At 57.6% G+C, this 23,976-nt stretch overlaps 3 protein-coding genes across 8 annotated transcripts; 2 read left to right on the top strand and 1 right to left on the bottom strand.

Moving 5' to 3' along the window:
* The first annotated feature begins 357 nt into the window (after positions 1-357).
* CDC42EP5 (CDC42 effector protein 5) lies at positions 358-7,729 on the top strand. Its single transcript, XM_030819662.1, has 3 exons — positions 358-590; positions 1,086-1,229; positions 7,209-7,729. Exon 3 carries the CDS (start codon positions 7,209-7,211, stop codon positions 7,653-7,655), a length of 447 nt encoding a protein of 148 aa, XP_030675522.1. The 5' UTR covers positions 358-590; positions 1,086-1,229; the 3' UTR covers positions 7,656-7,729.
* A 1,113-nt stretch (positions 7,730-8,842) lies between these two features.
* LENG9 (leukocyte receptor cluster member 9) lies at positions 8,843-11,384 on the top strand. Its single transcript, XM_030819669.1, has one exon. It carries the CDS (start codon positions 9,087-9,089, stop codon positions 10,524-10,526), a length of 1,440 nt encoding a protein of 479 aa, XP_030675529.1. The 5' UTR covers positions 8,843-9,086; the 3' UTR covers positions 10,527-11,384.
* On the bottom strand, positions 10,599-23,553 carry LENG8 (leukocyte receptor cluster member 8). Of its 6 annotated transcripts, XM_030819668.1 has the most exons (16): positions 23,124-23,235; positions 20,964-21,056; positions 20,079-20,253; positions 19,594-19,695; positions 18,680-18,790; positions 17,651-17,903; positions 17,242-17,383; positions 16,767-16,970; positions 16,091-16,369; positions 15,870-16,010; positions 15,414-15,699; positions 14,488-14,589; positions 14,334-14,402; positions 14,104-14,233; positions 13,815-14,022; positions 10,599-11,850 (listed from the first exon to the last, which is right to left on the bottom strand). In XM_030819668.1, exons 2-16 carry the CDS (start codon positions 20,999-21,001, stop codon positions 11,688-11,690), a joined length of 2,403 nt encoding a protein of 800 aa, XP_030675528.1. In that variant the 5' UTR covers positions 21,002-21,056; positions 23,124-23,235; the 3' UTR covers positions 10,599-11,687. The 6 variants fall into 6 exon arrangements, with proteins under 6 accessions (XP_030675528.1, XP_030675523.1, XP_030675524.1 ...); XM_030819663.1 differs by having other exon boundaries at positions 10,601-14,022; positions 23,124-23,553; XM_030819664.1 differs by having other exon boundaries at positions 10,601-14,022; positions 23,128-23,267.
* Between the last annotated feature and the right edge of the window lie 423 nt (positions 23,554-23,976).

The raw sequence follows: 23,976 nt of genomic DNA on the forward strand, positions 1-23,976 counted from the left end.
AACACTCAAACCTCACTCTCTGTTGTCATCAATAGACACGGGTGCTTAGAATGAGATATGACCTTTCTATGACGGAGCGGCTCCAGGCAGGGAGGTTCATCTAGGGGACGCCGCAGCAAAGCCAGAGCTGCCCCCAGACACCCTCCGTGCTCTTCACCCTCCTGCTGCTTTCGCCCTCTGACCTCCCTCTCTTCTCTCTCTCCCTCTCTCTCTCTCCATACAGCTGCAATCTGGAAGAAATTACTCTTCTAAACAGCCAGACTTCCCCAGTTTCAGGAAATTCCAAGCTGTGCAGGGGAGGGGCCAGGCTGGGGGCGCGCCCTGTCCAGCCCCACCCCCTCTGCCAGTTCCCCCTGCACACTCAGTCCTGGCCTCCTCCCGCCCCCACACTCCGCCCAGAGGGGCCTCAGCTTTTCCACCACTGCTTTCTAGTCCTTTAAATCCTAGAGGCAAACTTTTGGGGGATAAGAAAGGCTGGGAGGGGCCTGTGCCAAAACCCTCTCTGCCTGGGGACTGGGCGGTGATTCCGCTTCTGCCTGGGCTCCTGCCATGGCCCCCGAGAGGGGCTGACTCTTTAGCTCCCGGTGCAGGTAAAGGGGCCTTATGCCAGGGCTTGCCAGGGGTGGGGTCTGGACTCCTAGGTTGAGGGAGGAGGGGCTGGGGGTCTGGACTCCAGGGTCCGAGGGAAGATGGGCTGGGCCTGGACCCTGGGTCTGAGGGAGGAGGGGCTGGGGGGTCTGGACCCCTGGGTCTGAAGGAGGAGGGGCTGGGGGTCTGGACCCCTGGGTCTGAGGGAGGAGGGGCTGGGGGTCTGGACCCCTGGGTCTGAGGGAGGAGGGGCTGGGGGTCTGGACCCTGGGTCTGAGGGGGGGGGGGGGGGGGGGGGGAGGGACTGGGGCCCTTGGCTTTTGGGTCTGAGCAAGAAGGGGCTGGGGGCCCCTGACTTTCGGGTCTGGGGTGGGATTAAGAAAGCTAAGAGCTAGGACGCCTGGGACCAGAGGGCGAAGGAGGAGGTGGCTGTACGGACCCGGATGCCTGGCTCCTGAATCTCCCTCCGGGTTCCTCATGACACTTTTCCTTACCAGGTGAGAACCCGCCCGGAGGAAGAAGGAAGAAGGCGCGGGCCGGGGATTAGGAGGCGGAGGCGGACTCGGAGCCAGGGAACCAGGGGTCCGGGCTAGAGCCGGAGTCGTGAGCGCGCGCCTGCCCCGCTCCGGGAGGACCACGAGGTAAGGCGCGGTGGGGGGACAGGGGTCCTGGGTCCTGGTCGGGAGGGAAGAGGGGCAGAAAGCCCACGAGACGGCGGCCGCTGAGTTCCCGGCCGCGGCCACGTGGCTGCAGGAAGCGCGCAGTGAAGCCCTCGCTGGGCCGGGGGTCTCCCCATCTGGGGTCTCCCAACCCCGCTTCACCGCAGCTCCCACGGGCCTGAGAACCAGTCGGGCCGGATCTGGAGCGGGTTGTTATTTCCGTCCTGGCGGGGCCGGGACTGAGAGAGGACAGAGGTGAACCGGCCGTGCCCGCCACCCTGCAGCTGGAGCCGTGGCCCTGCCCCAGCAGGAAAGAGAGGGGTGGGCGGAGGCGGGGGGAGAACGCGCGACCCGGGCCTCCCCGGGCTCCACGGTCGCGCCCCGCTTGCTGCCTGTTCCACGTTGGTCACAAACAACAGCCCCTCTGTCCCGAGCCCTGGCAGCGTGAGGGACTTTTTCCAAGCATGACCTCATTGCTTTAAACACAATTCAACCAGAGGGAGGTCAGAGGCTTCTGTTTCAGAGGACACCCAGGCTGGCAGAAGTGAAGTGACTTACCCAGGGTCTCAGAGCTAGGGCGCAGAGGTGGCATTCGAAAACTTCCAACTCGTTGTTCTGGTCTGGACCGCAGAGGAAAAAAGACAGTCAAGGGTGTCAGAGGAAATCTCTCGCCTTCATACAAATCAGAACATTATTATTTTTTTCCCCGCGGGGTGGCATGCCCATCATCTCCTGTGGGGAGCTAGAGTTCATCTGGATTCCAGATCTGGCGCCCAGCATTTGCTACTGTGTGACCCAGGGCAAGTTACTTAACCTCTGTGTGTCTCAGCCATCACGCATCTGTAAAACGGGGTTGTCCTGAAGATTAAATGAATTAGTTCATTCATGGGGAGGCACTCAGGCTGGTGCCTGGCCCAGGATAAGCACTTGGGAAATAAAAGTTCGGCAGCCTCAGTGTAGTCTTTCTTTTTCTTTCTTCTTTCTTTTTCCTTTCTTCCTTCCTTCTTTCCTTCCTTCCCTTCTTTCTTTCTCCTTCCTTCCTTTCCTTTCTTTTCTTTCCTTCTTTCCTCCCTTACTTTCTTTTTCTTTCTTTCCTTCCTTCCTTCCTTTTTTCCTTCCCTCCCCTCCCTCCCCTCCTTCCTTTCCTTCCTTTCCTTCTCTCTCTCTCTCTTTCTCTCTCTCTCTTCTTTTCTTTTCTTTTCTTCTTGAGACAGGGTCTCATTCTGTTGCCCAGGCTGAAGTGCGGTGCAACGATCATAGCTCACTGCAGCCTCAAACTCCTGGGCTCAAGGCATCTCCCCTTTTCAGCCTCCCAAGTAGCTAGAACTGCAGGTGCATGACACAGCACGTGGCTAATTTTTTATTTTTAGTTTTGTAGAGAGGTCATCTCATTTTGTTGCCCATTCTGGTCTCAAACTCCTGGGCTCAAGTGATCCTGCTGTCTCGGCCTCCCAAAGAGCTGGGATTGTAGGTGTGAGCCACGGTGCCCAGCTACAAACAAGAATTCCAACCCCTGTTTCTCAAGGAGTAAACTGAGCTTTAGGTTGAGGAAGCCAGTTTGGGATTGCACAAGAAGGAAATGGCAAAATTTGAGCCCAGATGCGTTTGATGTCAGAAACCAAGACTTTATATGTGTTGCCAGGTGCTGGAAAGTGGTGGCAACTGATAGGGCAATGGAAGGGGGATGCGAGATGCATGCTGGGAGCTGGGTCTGACCAGAGGCAGGAGCTGAGAGCTGTCCAGGAGTCAAGAGGCAGCAGAGAGTGGAGGGAGCCAGCTCTAGACACTGGAGTTCCCCAGAGCTAGCTTTGTGATCTTGGTCAGTCACGTCTTGTCTCGGATCACCCATTTCCTTCTCTGAAACACTGGGAGAATGATCCAAGGTGTGACTCCATTGAGATATGTTAATTGAACATTCCCTGTTTGCTGGGCACTGTGCCAAGACCTGCAGGGACATATCATTCCCTTGCAAAAGGACTGGGAAGTATTATATTAATATCATGCCATTTTCAAGATAAGGAAATGAGGTCAGAAAGGTCAAGTAAGTTGCTCAAAGCCACACAGCGATCGGCACAGCCAGATTCAAACCTGTGCAATGGGCTTTCTGAATTCCACTTTTTCACTGCTGACTCACTGCAGAGCAAGTGCTGAGATCATAGGCTCTGTTAGCAGCTAGAGAGGATTTTTTTAAAACTGTGGATCCAGAAGATACATTAATGAGCTGAGTTCAACATTTAAAAATAAAATAGATTACAATAGAAAACATCAGAGTAGGGGCCGGGTGCGGTGGCTCATGCCTGTAATCCCAGCACTTTGGGAGGCTGAGGCGGGCAGATCACGAGGTCAGGAGTTCGAGACCAGCCTAGCCAACATGGTGGTGTGCACTATAATCCCAGCTACTCGGGAGGCTGAGGCAGGAGAATCACCTGAACCTGGGAGGCGGAGGTTGCAGTCAGCCGAGATCGTGCCATTGCACTCTTGCCTGGGTGACAGAGCAAGACTCCATCAAAAAAGAAAAGAAAAGAAGGAAGGAAGGAAAAGGGAAGGAAGGAAGGAAGGAAGGAAGATAGGAAGGAAGGAAGGAAGGAATCAGAATATCTACCACGTTGTAAGACAAGTATTGGCCAGGCTTACTGGCACACACCTGTAATCTCAGCACTTTGGGAGGCCAAGGCAGGCAGATTGCTTGCAGGAGTTTGAGACCAGCCTGGGCAACACGGCGAAACCCCATCTCTACAAAAAAAAAATACAAAAATAACACTACATGGTAGCATGAGCCTGTAGTCCCAGCTATTCAGGAGTCTGAGGTGGGAGGATCGCTTGAGTCCGGGAGGCGGAGGTTGCAGTGAGCCAAGATCTCACCACCGCAGTCCAGCTGGGTGACAGAGTGAGACCCTGTCTCAAAACAAGACAAATCTTGTTTCTTAAAATTTTTGTTTCCATTATGGGGAAGGAGAGAGTGGAGATTGTGTGCTAGATAACGATAAAGATATATTTATTCATCTAGGTTGAGGTCAGAGAAATTTGACAAATGCTGCAGAGGTAGTAAATCAAAACTGGTTTCCCCATGGAAATCAGTGTAAAGTTGTGTGTGTGTGTGTGTGTGTGTGTGTGTGTGTGTAGGCCAGTCTTCAGAATCTAGCCATCTACAATTATTTTAAATCCCTTTGGCTTTCATTTTCCTCCATATTATCACCAATACTTCCCAGGGTGCCTGTTACTATGAAAACAATGTCAGCGGCTTTGCCTTTCTCATAGTGTTCTATCCAACCTAATTTTTGTTCCACAGTTATTGTTAGGGAAATATTTTCCCCCCAACGCTAGCACTACCAATTGGTTAGCACTATTACGAATACAGTTTTCTTTGATCAGACTTTTCTATGTATCCTGAAAGGAAGATAGTGTTATTTTATTTATCTTACAGATAGAAAAGTAGACAGGGAAATAAAGTAATTTATTCCAATTCATACAGCTGGCAAAGGGTAGGGCTTCAACTGAAATAGGTTTTTATTATTGCGATAACAGTGGTGACTGTTAAAACAAAAGTACGAGGTCATCGAAGTCCCTCCCAGAAGTTCCACACAAAACACGCAATGACCAGGATATGGGCAGAGGCTGTGGCTGCGTTTCTATTTCACATTGAATTTAGGCCGGGCGTGATGGCTCATGCCTGTATTCCTAACACTTTGGGAGGCCAAGGCAGGCGGATCACCTGAAGTCATGAGTTTGAGACTAGCCTGGCCAACATAGTGAAACCTCATCTCTACTAAAAATACAAAAATTTGCCGGGCACGGCAGCGTACGCCTGTAATTCCAGCTACTCAGGAGGCTGAGGCAGGAGAATCGCTTGAACCCCCAGCCTGGGCAACAGAACAAGACCCCATCTCAAAAAAAAAAAAAATGAATTTGGTGCAGCTGCAGTCAATAAAGGACCTAGTTTATAATGCAGATGCTGCCAGCTTCAAATTTATGCAATTCTTCCCATTTTTTAACACAGGGCTTTTTTTTTTTTTTTTTTTTTTTTGAGACAGAGTCATACTCTGTCACCCAGGCTGGAATGCAAATGCAATGGCGCGACCTCAGCTCACCACAACCTCCGCTTCCCAAGTTCAAGCGATTCTCCTGCCTCAGCCTCTCAAGTAGCTGGGATTACAGGCGTGCGCCACCACAACCAGCTAATTTTGTATTTTTTTTTTTTTAGCAGAGATGGGGTTTCACCATGTTGGTCAGGCTGGTCTCGAAGTCCTGACCTCAGGTGATCCACCTGCTTCAGCCTCCCAAAGTGCTGGGATTACAGGTGTGAGCCACTGCGCCTGGCTAGGGAATTTATATTATTATTATTTTAGAAAACGTAAGACATCATATTGTTAGGTTGTAGTCTTTCAAGATCAGGTACAGTTGGCCAGGCACGGTGGCTCATGCCTGTAATCCTAGCACTTTGGGAGGCTGAGGCGGGCAGATGACGAGGTCAGGAGTTCGAGACCAGCCTGACCAACATGGTGAAACCCCGTCTCTACTAAAAATACAAAAATTAGCGTCTCAAAAAAAAAAAAAAAGATCAGGTACAGTTGCCCCTTGGTAGCAGTGATGGGATTGGTTCTGGAACCCCTATGGATACCCAAATCTGCAGATGTTTAAGTCTCTTATATAAATGCCCTAGTATTTGCATGTAACCTATGTACATCCTCTCCTACACTTTAAATCATCTCTAGATTACTTATAATGCATAATACAATGTAAATGCTTTGCAAATAATTGTTACATTGTTTGAAACTTGTACTCGTTTTTTATTACTGTATTTTTTCCCCAATATTTTTTATCAGCAGTTGATTGAATCTGCTGATGCGGAACCCACAGATACCAAGGACTGTAATTCAAATCATAAAATGCACCCTAGGCAAAGCCCGCCTGGGCCTCTTCCTCGTGTGCGTGGTGAGCTCTAGGCAGGATCTGCTTTGCTTAATGGACAGAGTCAGCCCTGTCTTCAGAACAGGAGCCTGGGAATTTCCATCTTTGACAAGCTGGAGTTTTCTTTTTCTTTTTATTGAGACAGGGTTTCACTCCTGTTGCCCAGGCTGGAGTGCAGTGACCAATACAGTGACATGATCTCGGCTCCCTGCAACCTCCGCCTCCAGGGTTCAAGCGATTCTCCTACTTTAGCTGGGATTACAGGCGTGCGCCACCATGCCCCGCTAATTTTTGCATTTTTTATAGAGATGGGGTTTGGCCATGTTGCTCAGGCTGGTCTCAAACTCCTGGCCTCAAGTGGTCCGCCCGCCTCAGCCTCCCAAGGTGCTGGGATTACAGGAGTGAGCCACCGCACCCGGGCCAACAAGCTGGAGTTTTCTATCAGTCAAGTCTGAGAAGCACTCTGAAGGGTTTGTGCAATATTTGTTACTTGGCCTCTAGGAAGGCTCAAGTATTCGCTCTTAGGAGGATCGGCATAGCGTGGTGGTCATGGGCATTCTGGAGTCAGGTTAGGCAAACCTTGATCCAAATGTGAGCTCAGCAGCTGTACCCATGGGACCTCCTGGAGTCCCATCTTACCCCATCTGTGAAACGGGAGGCCAGGCGCGGTGGCTCACGCCTGTAATCCCAGCACTTTGGGAGGCTGAGGCGGGCTGATCACCTGAGGTCAGGAGTTCAAGACCAGCCTGGCCAACATTGTGAAACCCCGTCTCTACAAAAATACAAAAATTGGCCGGGTGTGGTGGCGGGTGCCTGTAATCCCAGCTACTCGGGAGGCTGAGGAGGAAGAATCGCCTGAACCCGGGAAGCAGAGGTTGCGGTGAGCCGGGATGGCGCCATTGAACTCCAGCTTGGGCGACAGAGCGAGACTCCGTCTCAAAAACAAAAAACAAAAAACAAAAACACGGGAACCGTCCCCCATCGTCCTTTGAGCAGTCGCGTGGCTGCGAGCCCCGGGCTGGGGCCGCGCTGACCCTCCCGTGCCCCTCGCAGATGCCCGTGCTGAAGCAGCTGGGCCCCGCGCAGCCCAAGAAGCGGCCTGATCGCGGCGCCCTGTCCATCTCCGCGCCGCTCGGCGACTTCCGGCACACGCTGCACGTGGGGCGCGGCGGCGACGCCTTCGGGGACACCTCGTTCCTGAGCCGCCACGGCGGTGGGCCGCCCCCCGAGCCCCGGGCGCCCCTCGCGGGGGCCCCGCGCTCCCCGCCGCCGCCCGCCGTCCCGCAGTCCGCAGCGCCCTCGCCTGCCGACCCGCTGCTGTCCTTCCACCTGGATCTGGGGCCCTCCATGCTGGACGCGGTGCTGGGCGTCATGGACGCGGCGCGCCCGGAGGCGGCTGCCGCCAAGCCCGACGCGGAACCCCGCCCCGGGACGCAGCCCCCTCAGGCCCGCTGCCGCCCCAACGCGGACCTCGAGCTGGACGACGTCATCGGCCTCTAGGTTCCCTCATTCCCCGCGCCCTTCCCGCCCGACACCCCACTTCTGTATACATAAACGGCCAAGGTGTGTGCCCGCGCTCCGACTTTTCACTTTGCACGTGGAAAGGGATGAATGATAGGGTCCTGGCGCCTCTGAGAGCCGGAGGTGTCACCCGGAGGCCTGGTCCGGGTCGGATGATTGCCCTGGGGTGGGGGTGCGGCTCCTTTAAGAGAGCCCGAGGGCGTGGCCAGGCGGTGCGCCTTGCAGGGGCGGCCGCTCCCGCAGTCCCGTTCATCAAATACTGAGCGCCACCGCCGGCCGGACGTGGTCCTGGGGCCGGGCCAGACTCAGCCACCGAGGGGCCAGCCGAGGCGGGGCGGGGCGGGGCTGCAGAGTGCTGCAGCCCCGGGAGTCCTTCTGGCCCTGAACGCCTCAGGTGGACTCCGACCGGGCGGAGCCGCCGTTTACTCTGGGAGCGGCTGCAGAGGGAAGTGTAGGGGGCCTGGTCTCCGTGGGGGAAAGGTCCGCAGGCATCTTGGTTCTTTAAGGTCCCAGAGGGATGGGGCCGAACATGCAAATGATTTGGACTGAGGGGCCAGGTTCTCTTAAGTTTCCCAGAGGGGCGGGGCCGCAAATGTAAATCACTTGGACTGAGGGCGGGTCCAGGTTCTTTAAAGACGTCCCCCTCAGGGGCGGGGCACACAGGTATCACCGGGGAAAGGGGCGGGGCACCACATGTAAATCACCGGGAAAGGGACGGGACACAGGTAAATCACCCGGAAAGGGGCGGGACGCCAGATGTAAATCACCCGGAAAGAGGCGGGACACATGTAAATCACCTAAAAGGGGTGGGGCACTTTAATCACCCGGAAAGGGGTGGGGCATTACATGTAAATTACCCTGAAAGGAGCGGGGAACACATGTAAATCACTTGGGAAGGGGAGAGGCACACATGACAATCACCTAAAAGGGGCGGGGCACTCGTAAATCACCAGGAACGGGGCGGGACATCACATGTAAATCACCGGGAACGGGGCGGGGCACTACATGTAAATCAACTAAAGGGCGAGGCACCCGTAATCATCCGGAAAGGGGCAGGGAATTATATGTAAATCACCCGGAAAGAGGCAGCACACAGGAATCACCGGGAAAGGGGCGGGGCCAGGCTCCCAATTGCTCCGGGAGCCCGAGACGGCCGCAGCCTTTACGCAGCTTGCTTTCCTGGCGCTGGGGGTGGGCGCAGCCGGGAAGTCCCAGAGCAGCGGTGTCAGGTTCTCCACGAAGGAGGGACTGGGCCAGAGTCCTCGCGAGGGCCCGAGGCGTGGTCCCCTAAGCTGGGCCGGAGCGCGGGCCGCTGACGCCACTGGGGTGAGGCTCGGTGCATCCAAGGGGAGCTGCCCTCCGTGCGGGGAGACCTGGTCCGCGCGGCGGGCGTGCCAGTTCCCCGCACCCATGGCAGCGGCCGGAGAGCCGGAGTTGCCGCAGGAAGCCCCCGCCACGGAACCCGCGCCCCCGCCGGCCTGCCGCTTCTTCCTGGAAGGCCGCTGCCGCTTCGGCGCCCGCTGCCGCCAGCCCCACCCTGGGGCGCCGGCGCCGCCTGGCCGCGAGGCGCAGCGGGAGGCCGGGGCCAAGAAGCCGCCGCTGCGCACAGCCGCGGACGTCATCCAGCGCATCCGCTGGGACCCGCGCCTCGACCCCGCCGACTTCTCGGTGGGCTACGTCGACCGCTTTCTGGGCGTGCGCGAGGAGCCCTTCAGCGCCTTTTGCTGGGACCAGCCGCTGGCGGCGCTCGGGCCGGGCGTGCTGGCAGTGCCCCAGCACCGCGTGCGCTTCTTCCGCTTCCGCGGCCGCCTTGTGTGGGACCGCGCCTCGCGCACCGACCTCGTCTTTGGCTCTGGCTCGGCGGCGGGACGCGGGCCCACCATCCTGGACGCACCGAACACCGAGGGCGCCCACGGGGCGGAGGGTGCCAAGTGGACACTGGCGGGGACAGGTCAGGAGGCCCAGCCTGCCCCCAAGCGAGGGAGCACAAGGCCGCTCTGCACAGGGCACCAGGAACCAGGCGAGGAGGAACCCGGAGAGCTAGAGGCGGCCCAGGAGAGGGCGCTGGGCACAGCTGCTGATTTGGGAACACTGGCCCCAAGAGGACTCCTCGCAGGAGTGACTGAGGGGGCACTGAAGCCAACAGCGGCCGCCAGGACCACATTGCTGGGGGGCAAGGAAGCACAGGCCCTGGCAGTCCCGGGGGGCTCCGCTGAGGAGACAGAAGCCGAGTGGGGTCATGGGGCCTGGCCCGAGGACAAAGGGGCCCGCCTTAGTGTTGCAGCCCCTTGCCAACCGCGCCCCACACATTTTGTGGCCCTCATGGTGACCGAGCCTGGGCTACAAGCAGAAGTGACCAAGGCCCAGGAATACCTGGTCCGCGTGGCCCCACACTGCGCCAACTTCCTAGTGCCTACCCAGAACCTACACCTGACCCTGGCCCTGCTGCGACTGGCAGGCGCTGGGGAGGAGGCGGCTGCCATCGGAGCTCTGAGACGGGCCCTCTTGGCCCCAGGGCTAAATGCACCCCCTCAGCTGAGCTTTAGGAAGCTGGTCCTCCTGGGCCCGCATGTGCTCTGTGCCCCACCCTCTCCCACATTGGAAGACATGGCACAGGTGCTGAGCCACAGGCTGGAAGCCGAGGGGCTGAGTACGCTACAGTCTCCAGGGCAGCTGCACCCCCACCTCACCGTGGCCAAGGTGCCCCATGGTTCCCAGGTCCACCTCCCCAAGCTGGAGTTCACCCTCAGCCAGGAAGTGGGGTGCCAGCCCCTGCAGACACTCTGGCTGTGCCGTATGGGGAGGACAGGGGGGCCTTTCCAGCCCCTGGCTGAGATCCCCCTGGAGTGACACCCCCAGAACTCTGGAGGAGACAATGGATGCAAACAGCCCACACAGGAAAGACAAAGCAGGAGCCTGTGCTCTCTCTCTCTCTCTCTTTAATTTTGGTTTCTCTCAAGCTTCCAAATGGTGCTCAGTGCTCCAAGGAAAGGAAGGAAGGAAGGAAAGGGAGGGGAGAGGAGGGGAAGGGGAGGCAGAGGAGGAACATCTGGAAAAAAAGCAGCCTGACAGTCCAGCTGTTTGCAAACTCATAGCACATCCTCCAGTTACATGGCAGAAGAGGGAGGGAGGGAGGGCCAAAAAGAAAAGGGAGAGGAGGAAGAAAAATAACTTAAATAAACACACACACAAAGAAAAGAGAAGGCAACATGACGTGAGCTGGTGATCCATGAAGGCAGGGAGGGAGGGGAACCATTTTACCTGTGCTGAACCAAGGGAGGAATGCGGAGAGGAGGGAGGGAAAGGGGAAAAAAAAATCAGAAGAAACATTGGGGGCAGAGGGAGGAGGGGACACGGAGACAACTTTATACAACTTGAGACGAGGCGGCCCGGCCGGCGTGTCCTCAGTGCGATGTGGCGGCGGAGAATCTGGTGCTGGTGGTGCTGGCACTTCAGGGTGGGGGGCCGAGGACGGGCACAGTCTCTAAGCAGCTCCCCTCACCCCAAACACGGAGGCCCCAAGGGGCTGGGAACAAGAGTCTGTGGCGAAGCAGGTGAGGCAGCGGGCGGTGGGCGGGCTTGCTGGGTGCCCCCGCCGCAGGCGGGCACGGGCTGGACGGCCTGTCTTCTTTCCACTGGCCCCCCGGCATGGGATGGGCCAGGGCGCCGGGTCGGGTACCGGAGTGCAAGCTCGAAAGAGAGAGAGAGAAAACACTGAGACAGCATTAGTGGAGTGAAAGGCGGACACAGATGAGCCTGCAGACCATGCCCCCAACCCTCCGCTGCCCGTCCCCTCCTACCCAATCCCATCCCTCTGAGGCAAAAAATAAAAACGTAGAAAAATCTCTGTACAGACTCCCCGGTGGGAAAACGGGGGCAGGGACGGTGGCTCTTCCTGGAGCCCACTCCCCACAAATAAATTTACAACCCAAGTCCACGGCTCAAAAACAGAATCCGCAAAGGCAGCGCTGGGGGCTGCAGCCCCTGCCCCCGCCCCTCCTCGCTGGGTGCTCAGAAGGCTGACAGCTGCGCCAGGCTGAGGCGGCAGTCGATGCTGGAGTTGTCCGGGCCCGTGTAGGCCAGGCCCAGGGGCTCTAGGAAGGCCCGGCAGGCGGCCTCGCCCTCGAAGGCCAGCTCGGCCTGCAGGTAGGAGACTGGCAGCGCAGGGCGGAAGCTATGGAGACAAGAGGAGAAGGTGATGAGGCGGGCGGGCGGGAGGGCAGGGGAGGGCCCCACGAGTGGGGATGCCCCCCCATTCGGGTACCCACAGGATTTCCTCAGCACAGTACCTGCTGGCTTCCCCACCCGCCTCCCAGCCTCCCCACCTCAGGGGCTCGGGGGGGCCCGGGGTGGGGTTAGTGGCCCCAGTCCCCAGCTGTGCCCCCCCTCACCCTCACTTACCTGTGCAGGGGGCCAGGGAGGAGAGGGGACAGGAAGGGAAGGGCCCAGCGGGCTCCTCCGCTGGCTGAGGGGCAGGGGCCAGATGGAGGGAGCAGCATACGGCAGGGGATGGGGATGGCAGGGCTGCCAGGGCCACCGTGGGGACCCAGCCCTCGCTGCTTCCCCTGCCCTGCATTACAGTGTCTTTGGGAAGCCAGGCACAGGGGTGCCAGCTAGCACTCACCACTACACACTGAAAGCAATCACTTCCGGCTGCTTCTAAGAGACACTACTGACTGAGCATCTAGCACGAGCCAGATCCTCAGAGCTCCCTGAACCCTCTTCCACAGAGTGTAGCCCTACCCTTTCCAGACCCACAGGAATCAAGGCACCGAGTGAGGGGCCCTAAGTCCTAGAACCCGCTTCTGCTCCAAAGCCAGAGCGTTCATGGAGGCCCTGGGATCAGAGCCCACTGTCTCCCTGTCTCAGCTGGCAGGGCAAGGTCAGCCTCCTTGGAGGGAAGGTGCTGACACAATGAGGTCAATGACAGACTAGGGCCCCACCCACGAGGGGCACTCATGGCTGTGTTCCCAACCAAGGCCAATTCGGTATCAATTAACAAGGACACTCGCCCAACCACACGCCCCTGTGTAGCACAGAAGCTTGAGAGCCACCATGCATGGGGCCCATCGTGGCAGCAGACTAAGCAGCCTCCTGCCTCCCCTTCCTTCTAACTTCCCAAGCTGGTCATGGAGCTCCATGCACAGCACCCCACACCCTCGTCTGCTCGTGTGACTCCTACCCTGGCTCAGCCTCTCCCTGAAGTTGGCTTGACCCACACTAGATTCCAGAATGAGTCTCCTAACCTCCAGGCTGACGGTCCCTCCCTAGCTCCAAACTGTGCTGTGACTATGACCTCACACGGAGAGCCACCTGGCCAGGCACTCAAGGCCTCTCCAGTCTACCGGTTGACCTCTTCAACCAGAATTTCTCCACCTTGGCAAGACTGAGCTCTGGGGCCCAATGGCGGTGGCAGGGCAGCATCCCTGGCCTCCATTCACTAGATGCCAAGCGCATCCCCTTGCTGTGACAACCGAAAACCTCTCTTGACATTGCCCAACGTCGCCTGGGTACCTCAATCACCAGACAGAATCATGCGTCTAAACATGAGTCAAGCAACTCATCCCTACCCACAGCAAGCCAGGCACAATGTCTAGTGAACGAAGGACACTGCAGGGGCATGGCCTGACCAGGGGCCTCTGGCAGTGTGCCCAGTGTGGCCTCAACACAGGTGTCTCCCTAAGCGTTTCTGGTGCTCTCAAAGGAGCTAAGTGGGACTGGGCCTTGTCCTGTTAGACCAGAGGCTGTCTAGATGGCCTCTATGGTGGGAGCACAGCAACAAGCTGAGAAAGCAGAGACCTCAGGGTTCTGAGGAAGCCCAGGGCAAGGAGTGAACTAGGGGGTCCAGGCAGGAGATAACAGGAGGAAGAGACGCACAGACGGGGTGGAGAAGAGGCCCCAGAGGCAGTGGGCTGGAACAGTGGGGAGAGGGGGAGGAGTGACCCGGAATACAGAGGTGACCAACAAGGACAGCAAGAGGAACTGGAGAGGGCTGAATGGAGAAAGGTGATGGGGAAGCAAGGACCAGGACAAGGGTTGGGGGCTGGGGGAGGCCTGCGGCCAGGAGCTGGTCTGAGGGGCGGTGCGAGGTGGAAGGATGGGAAGAGCAAGGGCAGAAGGGAGCTTGGCACCACATACGTTTTGATCATGGCCTTGAGGGCGACCTTGCGTTCCCGATCTGCAAACTTGTCCACGAGGTAGCCAGACATGCAGGGTGCATGGCAGTAGAGCCGGAAAAAGCGGTGGTAGTTGCCCAGGGCCCAGGCTGTCCTTAATGCCAAGGCGTGGGCCACGCAAGGATCTGCCTTCAGTTCTCGTGTGAGGTATGCCAGCTCTGTGGTGATGTCTAGCACCAAGATAAAGAGGGTCAAGTCAGCAGGGCTCAACCCTGGGTACCATGGCCTGTGTCCTGGGGACTGGGCCTTACCTCCCGAGTTCTTGGTGAAGATGTAGTAGAGGATTCGGTAGGCAGTAAACTCGCCCACGTTGCCCGGCAAGTTCTCGGCGTACAGCGACTTGAGCTGCGTCTGGCACTGGTTAAACTCTTCATGGTCACCCTGGAAGGCAGAGGCACGGAGGGAGGAGAGCAGAGTGAGGGTGCTGAGGGCAGAACGGCAGCAGGAAAGGGGCTGGGGAGGCCCGCAGAGGCCAGCTCACCTTCTCCAAGGCGATCCGGGCATGGGTCTCATACACCTCCACCGTGAACTCGGTGCGGACGCCCTGCACCTGGGGCAGCGGGGCGAGAACAACAGTCACAAGGAGCGGGAGGCAGGACTGGCTGAGGCCAGGCCCCTCCCAGCGCAAGCCTCACCGTCAGATCCTGCCGGATCGACTTCATCTGCTCGCAGGCAAACGCATAGTCCTGCTTCTCTTTCCAGTGGGACTTGACCATGCACAGCGACTTTTTCAAAACCTGGAAAAGGGAACTGAATTAACAATCGGAGTACAACTCAGGTAGGGTGGCCGAGGGCTTCCACTTATTTGGTGGGAGAGTTGCAACATTAAAAAAAAAAAAAAAGGCCGGGTGCAGTGGCTCACGCCTGTAATCCCAGCACTTTGGGAGGCCGAGGCGTGTGGATCATCTGAGGTCAGGAGTTTGAGACCAGCCTGGCCAACATGGTGAAACCCCGTCTCTACTAAAAATACAAAAATCAGCCAAGCATAGTGGCAGACGCCTGTAATCCCAGCCACTAGGGAGGCTGAGGCAGGAGAATCGCTTGAAGCCAGGGAGCAGAGGCTGCAGTGAGCCAAGATCGCGCCATTGCACTCCAGCTTGGACGACAGAGCAAGACTCTCTCCCCGCAAAAAAGAAAAAAAAAACCACAAGACATGGGTTAAGAGTGGCCACCTCCACACCCATTTCTCTAGAAGCACACGGCTGTTCACATGTTCTGCAGCAGAACAGTGACTACGCCGAATACTGGAAGCACAGCCCCCCATGCCCCACAGCCCATGGGCCTGGGAGAAGGCTTTATGCTCCGTGTCATCTAAGCCAGGGACCACGGCCCAGAGGTCAAGCGATTCGCCGGCCAAGATGCACACCCGCCACGCAGGGCTCCAGGGCAGCAGTGCGCCTTCGCGCTCCTCTCAGAACGCCAACCAGCCGAGGCGTCTCTGGCTGAGCTTCCCCTGCCATACCAGAGCCCCCCTGTGGCCTCTGCCACCCTCCCTGGGTCGGCTCTCAAGTCCTGAGCCAGCACGGCCTCACAGAGCAGAACTGCCCTGCCGGGCACTTACTGCCACAGGGCGCACGGTGGACGGGTCGGGGGCACAGGTGAGGCGCAGGTAGTGCTTGGTGATGTCAGGGCAGGTGCCCACGATCTGCAGCTCCTGCCAGTCAGGGTCAGCCCCGCCGCTCTCCAGGCTGCTCATCTGCAGCACCAGGGGCTCGAGGCGCAGGCGGCGGGAGTGTCCGTGCTGGAAGCGGGCTGCCCGCTTCTGCTTCTTCAGCTCTCGCTCTGGGTCCTCACACTCCAGCGCCGCCATCTTCTTTCGACTGCGCTTGGTGGGAGCCAGATCGTGCCTGGGAAGGGATGAGGGGCAGTGAGCGGGACAGGCGTCTCCAGCCACCCTTCAGCCTCGCCTCTTTGGCAGCTGGCTGTCCACCTGTCCGGCCCTCTTCCTCCTTCTCCCATGGGTCCCCAGTACCCTCCTCCACCCTGGCCTGTGTCTCAAGCCCTCACGCAGTCTCACCTCTTCCCACGCTGTGCCCTGCCTCGGCCCCGATCCATGTGGGCCCCTCGACCGCCCCGGCCCTTAGGGGGCGGGTTCCTGCGGCCCACGGGGTGACACTCATTCCCTGAGTAGGAACTGTCGGAGTCTGAGTGGGAGTCACTGCAGGAAGAAGCAGGAGGGTCAGGCCTGAAACGCCTCCCCGCTCCCTCACACACACCCCCAGCCGGGAGCCTCAGTACCTTCTGCGGAAGTGGCGCGTCGGGGACCTGGAGGAGGAGCGGGAGCGAGAGTCTGTGCTGGAAGAAGAGCTGTTGTCCTTCATGAAGACGTTGCGGTTGCCAAACTTGGTGAAGCTGTTGCCCCGGGCTCGACCAGCACCCCCAGCCCCGGGCGTCCCTCGCTGGGACGGGGCAGCCCCGCCCCTTGTCGCCGAGCCTGCCCCTCTAGGCGGGTGAAGGCTATTAGCGGCCTCCCACCGCTTCTTCTTAGGGCTCTCAGCCACAGGCTCCCGGGTCAGCCTGAGAATACAGAAGGGCAGGGCGTCACCAACCCCGCCAGACACCGGCAGGACGGCCAACACCACCTCCCTCAATCTACCGACCCACCTCCGAAAGGAAGGGCACTTACCCCAGGCGGCTCAGCTATTACAGTGCAGAAATGGGACGCAAACCCAGGTTTTCCGTGTCCAGAGGGTGCGCTTAACCACTGAGCAATGCACACCTCTCCAGCAGCCATGGTCCCCACCCCACCCCACCGGCCTCCGTCCAACCAGGACTTCATTCCCCCAGGATCCAACTTTCCGGTTCCTTTCTTTGGAGCTCCTAGTACCTGGGACCCCCAACTCTCCTACCTCCACACCCAGCCCATGCCTCTCACAGCACCACCCTCCCACCTATGTCCCCCATCCAGACTAACCCCGGCAAGGGCTCCCGGCTCCAGTCAATGGTGTAGGCCGAGCCGTCCTGCAGCCGCGCCTGCAGCACCTCCTTGAGCAGCTTTTCCGTGCGGTCCTTGTCCTCCTCCGACTCACAGGCGGTGAAGCAGCGCTCCACGTACTCTTTCATGTCCTGGGGCCAGTCATCGGGTTTCCCAGACAGGTTCCCCCGGGCAGAGGACCCGCTGCGGGAGGACAGATGAGGCTCAGTTGGAGAGGATCCCAAACTCAAAAGACCATCCCCACCACCACTCTGAGCTGACACACACCGGGACACAGTCCCCAAGTTTTCCTTCTGTCTCCTTCAGTGCTCACAGCAACCCCCAAGGGAGGGTCCTTCTGCCCTTTTCAGAGGCGCACACTGAGGCTCAGGGTGGGCAGCTGGCCAATGGGACTGGATCACAGACTCTGAGTGCAGAGTGTGGGGCTGCGACGGGGCAAGGGGGCAGACGTCACCTGTGGTTCTGAGCTTTCTCAGGGTTGGGCTGGGGGCCAAAGCCGCTGTGCTGGCCCTCTGCGTTGGAGCCAAAGCTCTGGGTGGTGACAGCAAAGGGTCGCTTCTGGATGTTGAACTTGAGACCTCCAGTCCCAGGGGCCGCTGTAAGGGCAGCGAAAGCTATGGTTAGGCCCTTCCCCAGCACATCCAGGGGTCCCCAGGGGACGGGAGGAAGTGGAAATGCAGGGAGGAACAGTCAGGTTCTAGAGGAGGGCTCCAGCACACACGTGCCTGGTCCAGAGCAGCCCCACCCCCAGCCTGGCGATCACAACACTCAGAAACAAGGAGCAGCACACGCCATGGGCCTCACAGCCAGGAGCTTTGTGAGGGCCCAACCGCTCAGACCTCCACGTAGCTCTGCCAACTTACGCTTCATGCGGTTCCACAGCTGTTGGCCCTTCTTGGGCTTGGCAGGTTCAGTGTAGGTGTGTGGCCCATAGGCCTGGCCCGTGGCAGGCCCCGCCTGGCTGTGCTGTGTAGCTGGAGCTGTCCCAGGCTGAGGGCCACTGTTGAGCGTGTGAGCCCCATGCGGGGGATTTGAGGGCTGAGGGGGCTGAGCCGACGGCAGCTGCTGAGGGGGAGCCTGGTAGGACATGCTCTCATCCATGCCGGGGACTGGGGGCTGCAGAAGGAAGCAGGTGTTGAGCACAGGAGGCAGATTCTGGGGCTGGCGAGTGGCACTCAGCCCTCACAGTGAGGACGTGGTGGTCACAGCACTCAGCACTCGACTCTCCTGTGACCTTTCCAAATGTGCTCATTCGAGTCCTCAGTAACTCTCTGAGGTTAACATTTGTTAACAACCCTTTTCACAGCTGACAAGGCTCCAGCTCAGAGACTAAGCAGCTTCCGAGAGCCCCAAGCTATGAAGCAGCAGCTGGCAGTGTTTCAATGCTGGAGTTAACAGCCACCAACAACACACCCACTCCAGCGCTACCATCTGAGCACAAGACACACGTAAGCACACACACTCATGGAGCCCGAGGATGAGGCTACCATCCTTCCCGCTTTCGAGAGCTGACTGAGATGCGTAAGTAATTACGCCAGGGGTGGGACAGCTGGAATTCAAACCCAGGTCTACCTGCCTCCTATGCACTAGCCCCGCCATTCCTCCAAGCTGCACCTTATATGCAAAACCCAACCCGTGTGTGTACGCCTGTGGGTGACCATGCTAGGGAAAAAGATGAGATGTCTTTCAACATCTCAGCCCTGGCCTTGGCTCAGCCTTAAACCCACCCTAGGTTCAAACACTATGCTTTGTCCTCCTCATTTTCAGGTCAGGAGTTGCTCGGAAGGAAAAAAGCAGCTGAAGGTGCACAAGCCATTCCTCACTGGCAGCTCATTCAAACATCCACATTTCCTCTGCTTGAGGAGGGTATGGGAGCTGGGCTAGGATGTTACCTGGTTCAGAGTCCCTTGGTGTTGCGGTGCAGATGGCTGCTGGGGTGTGGCTGAGCCATAGGAGCTGGCCATCCCATACTGGGAAGGGGAGCCGTAGCTCTGGTACATGCTCTGCAAAGGCGCAGGGAGGGAGGGTTTAGTGGGAGGCCTGCCTTTCCGCTTCCCCAGCCTGCTCAGGAACTACACCAGCCATGGCCCTCTACCAATCCCTCACCCCTTTCTCTCCACTATATTAATGCACCACATCCTCTCGTATATTAAGAAAAGAAAAACCTCTATCAATCCCACATCTCACTTAGCTAGTTCTCAGAAGAATATAATCAACAATACTGAGTGCCAACTCTTCTAAGCACCAAGACAGAACAATCAAAAGGAAAACCCATGCTGTAATGAAGCTTGCGCTGGAAGTACATGCCCGGCTGGAGACATCGACATGTAATATATCCAGCAATAAGGATCATGAAACAGTAAGATGGCAGAGAAAGGGAGAGCGACAGGCTGCGAGGCAGGAATGCCCCTTCCCATCAGTGTGTCAGGAAGAGGCTCTCTGAAGGCAGCACCTGAGCAGAGACCTCCAAGAGGCGGCAACACAGAGAGCACTGCAGCCAGGGCAAAGCCAGAGCGGGCCTGGTGGTGCGAGCATCAAGGAGGTCTCTGCTTCGATGGCCATGGCAGAATGAGCATGAGGAGAGAAGGGACCAGAACCGGGTATGTAGGACCTTGTGGCTTATGGTGGGGACCTAGGAATTTACCTCCTGGGCAACTTAGAGGGTTTCTGAGCAGTTATCACTGCGATCTCCAGTCCATCCACCACCCGGCCCCATCCCGGCAGACTCCACTTCACCTCGCCCCGCCCCAGCCTGCCCCATCCCAGCAGACTCCACCTCGCCCCGCCCCGCCGGCTGGGCACTCACCATGGGATAGTAGTAGCTGTAGGGGTAGGCATAGTTGTACTGCTGGTACCACTGGTAGTACTGCTGCTGCTGCAAAGCTGAGGCCTCTGCCTGGGACACGTACTGTGGAAACAGAGGCACATGTGCCGTCAGCAGCCCAAATCCACAGGTACACGGCCCCCAAAGAGCAAGCCTGTTTACTGGTGGCCAATTGCCAAGGGATGAAACTCGGTCCATGTATCTGCAAAGTGAGCCGCTGTCTCCACCACGAGACTCACGCACGTTAGAGACCAGAGGCACAGGCATGGCCTCCCTCTTCAGAACCATATCACACCCTAGATTCCTCAAGGAAACAGAACCTTTCCCCGTTCAGATTTAGATACCCTGGAACGTCTTTTTATGTTTCCCCTCAGAGCACCCCATCTGAATGATACAAGAGGACGCCGGACTGTGTCCCTCCCACAACCTCTGGATCAGGGTACCCCAGCCCCATGTGGCCTTCTCACCTGTGCGCTGGCCACAGGCCCATTGCTGCTGGACTTGGCAGAGCTGCCGGCAGCTCCTGACTTGCTGATGCTAGCCAGGGCCTGGCGGGCCTTCTCCCACTCCGGGTTCTCATGCATCGGCGTCTCCATGCCATTCTCTCGGCCTGCCCCAGCCACCATGCTGTACTGAGAAGACCTGCAAAGAGAAAGGACATCAAGTCACACCCGTTCTCCCCACTGTACACAGGTGGGCAAGTTGGGAGGCAAATTCCAGCCCCTGGATCCCATATCTGACTGTTACTACCAATCTAAGCCTAAGTTTTCTAATCTGTACTATGCTGATAAAGGGTTTCTGCTTCAGAGTCTGCTGGGAGGGATAAATGAGATCACCTACTTAAGGTACTTATCCCACAGCCTGGCACAAAGCAGTTGTTAAAACCAAACAAACAAAACAATTGACGGAACCCACAGAATTGAACACAGGCCCTGGCACCTCCTAGGGCTATGTCTTTCATGAATCAATGAATTCTGTCTGACATCACCCCAGTCGGCAGGTTATCACACTATTTTGAGAAAAAATAAGGAATTAGCAGAAAAACAAATAAATGACTGTGTATTGAGTGTTGGGAACCTGCCTCCTAATTATACTTGCTTGAATGAATCATCACAATTCTGCAAAGCAAGCACTGTACTGTGAAAAATGAAAGCTCAGAGAGGTGAAGGCTTGCTCCTCTCCACACCACAACCAAATGCTTCCCTCTGTGTTTGCCTCACCACCACCCCCACCCACAGGGATTGTGGCATCACTTCCCTTAAGCCCACGTGAGGTCCCACCCCAGAGGACAGCACTGGGTCTTGCTTCCTCTTTCCCTCCCGACTGGCCTCCGTCCCTCTCGCCTCACTAACCAATCTGTGCTACGTTGATCACCCACGTTGGCCGCCATCTGGACCTTGGGGTATAAGGGGTGGACCTCGGGAGCCAGACTGCTTTTTCACTGTCTATGAGAAAAAGAATGAGTTAGGGAGACTTAAGGGGGAGCTAAAAACATGTCATAAAGTGGGGAAGAAAAGTAGATGGACTCACGAGAAGCCAGGCAGACTTAAGGGGGAGCTAAAAACATGTCATAAAGTGGGGAGAAAAGTAGATGGACTCACAAGAAGCCAGGCAGAAACGGGGAGGCTGACAGAGAAGCCACTGGGGTCATGGATCTGAACAGTTCTGGGTGTGGACTAAAAAGGCTGGAGTATGAGGGGAAGCCCCTGGCCCCTTTGTAGAGCTCCAGGTGGAAAACGAAGGATTTGGAAACAGGGAAGCCAGAATAGACTTCCCAAAGGGAAGGAGAAGGGTCCGAAATCCATGTGAAAAAAGAGAGGGTGTGATGAAAGGTCCAGAGTGTAGGGGTGCCTCCATCAAGGGGAAAAGGTCTAAAAAAAATTCTAGGGACCAGGCGCGGTGGCTCATGCCTGTAATCCCAGCACTTTGGGAGGCCGAGACGGGCGGGTCATCTGAGGTCGGGAGTTCGAGACCAGCCTAACCAACATGGAGTAACCCCGTTTCTACTAAAAACACAAAATTAGCCGGGCATGGTGGCATATGCCTGTAATCCCAGCTACTAGGGAGGCCGAGGCAGGAGAATCGCTTGAACACGGGAGGCGGAGGGCGGTGAGCTGAGACTGCGCCATTGCTCTCCAGCCTGGGCAACAAGAGCGAAACTCTGTCTCAAAAAAAAAAAAAAAGAATTCTGGGGAATACGGGTTGTGAAAGGAACCTGAACCAAGAGAATGGATGCTATAATGAGAAGAGTCTGAGGGAACCCTTAAGGCTGAGAGGGTGCAAAGGTTTCTGAGAACTCTGTGAAAAGGGAAGTCTTTCAGGGAGCATCGAGGGGGCTGGAAGAATACTGGAGAAGAGAAGAAAATTTTGAGAGGAAAAGAGGATTTTCTGGAAGTTACCCCTGGAAGCAAGTGGTCGTTGAGCGTTCCTGAGAATGCCAACGTGAACCCCAACGTGAAGAAATGGGTTCTTAGCACTGAGAGACTGATTTCAAAAAGGTCTCCGAAGGGCAGTAAAGAGACCTACGTGGGAGTCCTCAGTGGGACTACCCCTGCCTGCTTCCACGGGAGGTTCCCGGAAGCAGGGGTAGGGCTGGGAGAGAAAAGGGATCACCTTGGTTGGGTGTCTGGACATAAAGCTTTGGGAATGCCAAAGAAGACCCAAAACATGTTCAACGAATTAAGAGTGGGGTAGAGAGAAGTGGAAGAAAAGTGGAGTGTCTCCGGAGCAAGGATTTAGGAGTCTAAACTCCCGAGAGGGAGTAACTGATAAGTAGGATAATTAATCCCGCAGGAGAACTGGAATTCTCACAAGTTGACGGGATAAGAACAGGAGTCTGGAGATGGGGAAAAGCCCTAGAAACGCTAGAAACGCAAAGGCTTAACTTAAACAGGACACAGGGCGTGGGTGGAGACGAGGGATCGTGGCGGGGACACAGGAAGAGGAGCCCCCGGGCAGAAGGGAGATTACAGGTAAGGTCAGGAGTTGGGGGCTGGAGAGAGGACTCCCGGACGGGTCTCAAGAACGGGGACAGGCACCAGACGCGAGGCCCGAGGTCCCGGGAGCACCTGGCCGTCCCGCAGGCTGGGCGAAGGCAAAGGAGGGCGCCGGGTGGAGAAGACCGCCCGGATCCCCACGACTAGCCACGAAGCCACTGCCCAGGCCGCGCCTGCGCACCACGCCCCAGAAAGACTCGCTGGAGCCGCCCGTCACCCGGGGCAACACCCGGTCAACGGCAAGTGAGGGGCGCCCCGGGGCCCCGAGAACCCCGAGGAACAGGTGCAGACAGTAGAAGACGACGGCGCACGCGCGCTAGTGCCCGAACGCGCCCCCCCCCCCCCCCCAAGGCCCGGTGCGCAGGCGCAGTGGCTGCCCCTGCCCCGCCACACCCTGTCGACGCTCGCGCGCGGCGTCTGCTGCTGCGACGGCCGAGAAGGCCTCAGGGCTCGCGGGGCGCAAGACCAAAAGGAGATGCTATCCCCGCCCGCCTGCTCGCCCGCCGCTCCCCTTACCAACCAGGACCCTTCGCTGCAGGGACACGCCAACAACCACCCAGGCGATTAGCAACACGGCCACGACACCGCTCGGCCACCCGGCTGGCTCTGGTCTTCTTTGGCTTCGACGTCCTGACCGCGGCGTCCTGACGTCACGCGGCGGCCTTGCACCCCCCTCCCTCGGCCCTGCACAGCCAATGAACGCCACGAGCTACGCTTGAGCCCGCCCTCCTGCCCACGCACTTACGCATGAGCGTTTTAAGGCAGGCCGGAAGTCTGGGTGGGGACGGTGGCCCCGAGGGGACAAGCGTGGCTGCATTAGCTCTTTCTGCCTCCCACGCAGCCTTGTTTTTTTTTTGTTGTTTTCTTGTTGTTGTTGTTGTTGTTGTTGTTGTCGGAGACGGAGTCTTGCTCTTGCTCTGTTGTCACCCACGATAGAGTACAGTGGCGTGATCTCTGCTCATTGCAACCTCCGCCTCCCGGGTTGAGACAATCCTCCTGCCTCAGCCTCCGGAGTAGCTGGGATTACAGGCGCGCGCCACTGTGCCCCGCTAATTTTTGTGTTTTTAGTAAAGACGGGGTTTCACCATGTTGGCCAGGCTGGTCTCGAACTCCTGACCTTGTGATCCCTCCGTCTCGGCTTCCCAAAGTGCTGGGATTACGGGCGTGAGCCACCGTGCCCGGCCGCAGCCTTGTTTTGACTGAGTCAGTGGCAGCCATTACTGTTCTTAAATGTAAACTGGCGTGACAGGAGTTCCGGGATTGTCCACAGCACGGTGATGTGGAAGCCCTGGGGAGAGAATGATAAAGTTAAAGAAAGGGGGTGAGGAACAGCTCCACCCGGAAGAGCGGGCTTCCCTAGTAAATGAAT

Source organism: Nomascus leucogenys, chromosome 10, assembly GCF_006542625.1.
Source record: "Nomascus leucogenys isolate Asia chromosome 10, Asia_NLE_v1, whole genome shotgun sequence".
Lineage (NCBI taxonomy): Eukaryota > Metazoa > Chordata > Mammalia > Primates > Hylobatidae > Nomascus > Nomascus leucogenys.

Excerpts from the sequence above, each read along its gene's own strand:
- CDC42EP5 (XM_030819662.1), top strand. The coding sequence starts at position 7,209 with ATGCCCGTGCTGAAGCAGCTGGGCCCCGCGCAGCCCAAGAAGCGGCCT.
- LENG9 (XM_030819669.1), top strand. The coding sequence starts at position 9,087 with ATGGCAGCGGCCGGAGAGCCGGAGTTGCCGCAGGAAGCCCCCGCCACG.
- LENG8 (XM_030819663.1), bottom strand. The coding sequence starts at position 21,001 with ATGGCGGCCAACGTGGGTGATCAACGTAGCACAGATTG. Across the intron at positions 18,791-19,593 it reads ACAGCTACTACTATCCCATG|AGCATGTACCAGAGCTACGG; the intron begins GTGAGTGCCCAG and ends GCGCCTTTGCAG. Across the intron at positions 16,971-17,241 it reads GAGAAAGCTCAGAACCACAG|CGGGTCCTCTGCCCGGGGGA; the intron begins GTGACGTCTGCC and ends GTCCTCCCGCAG.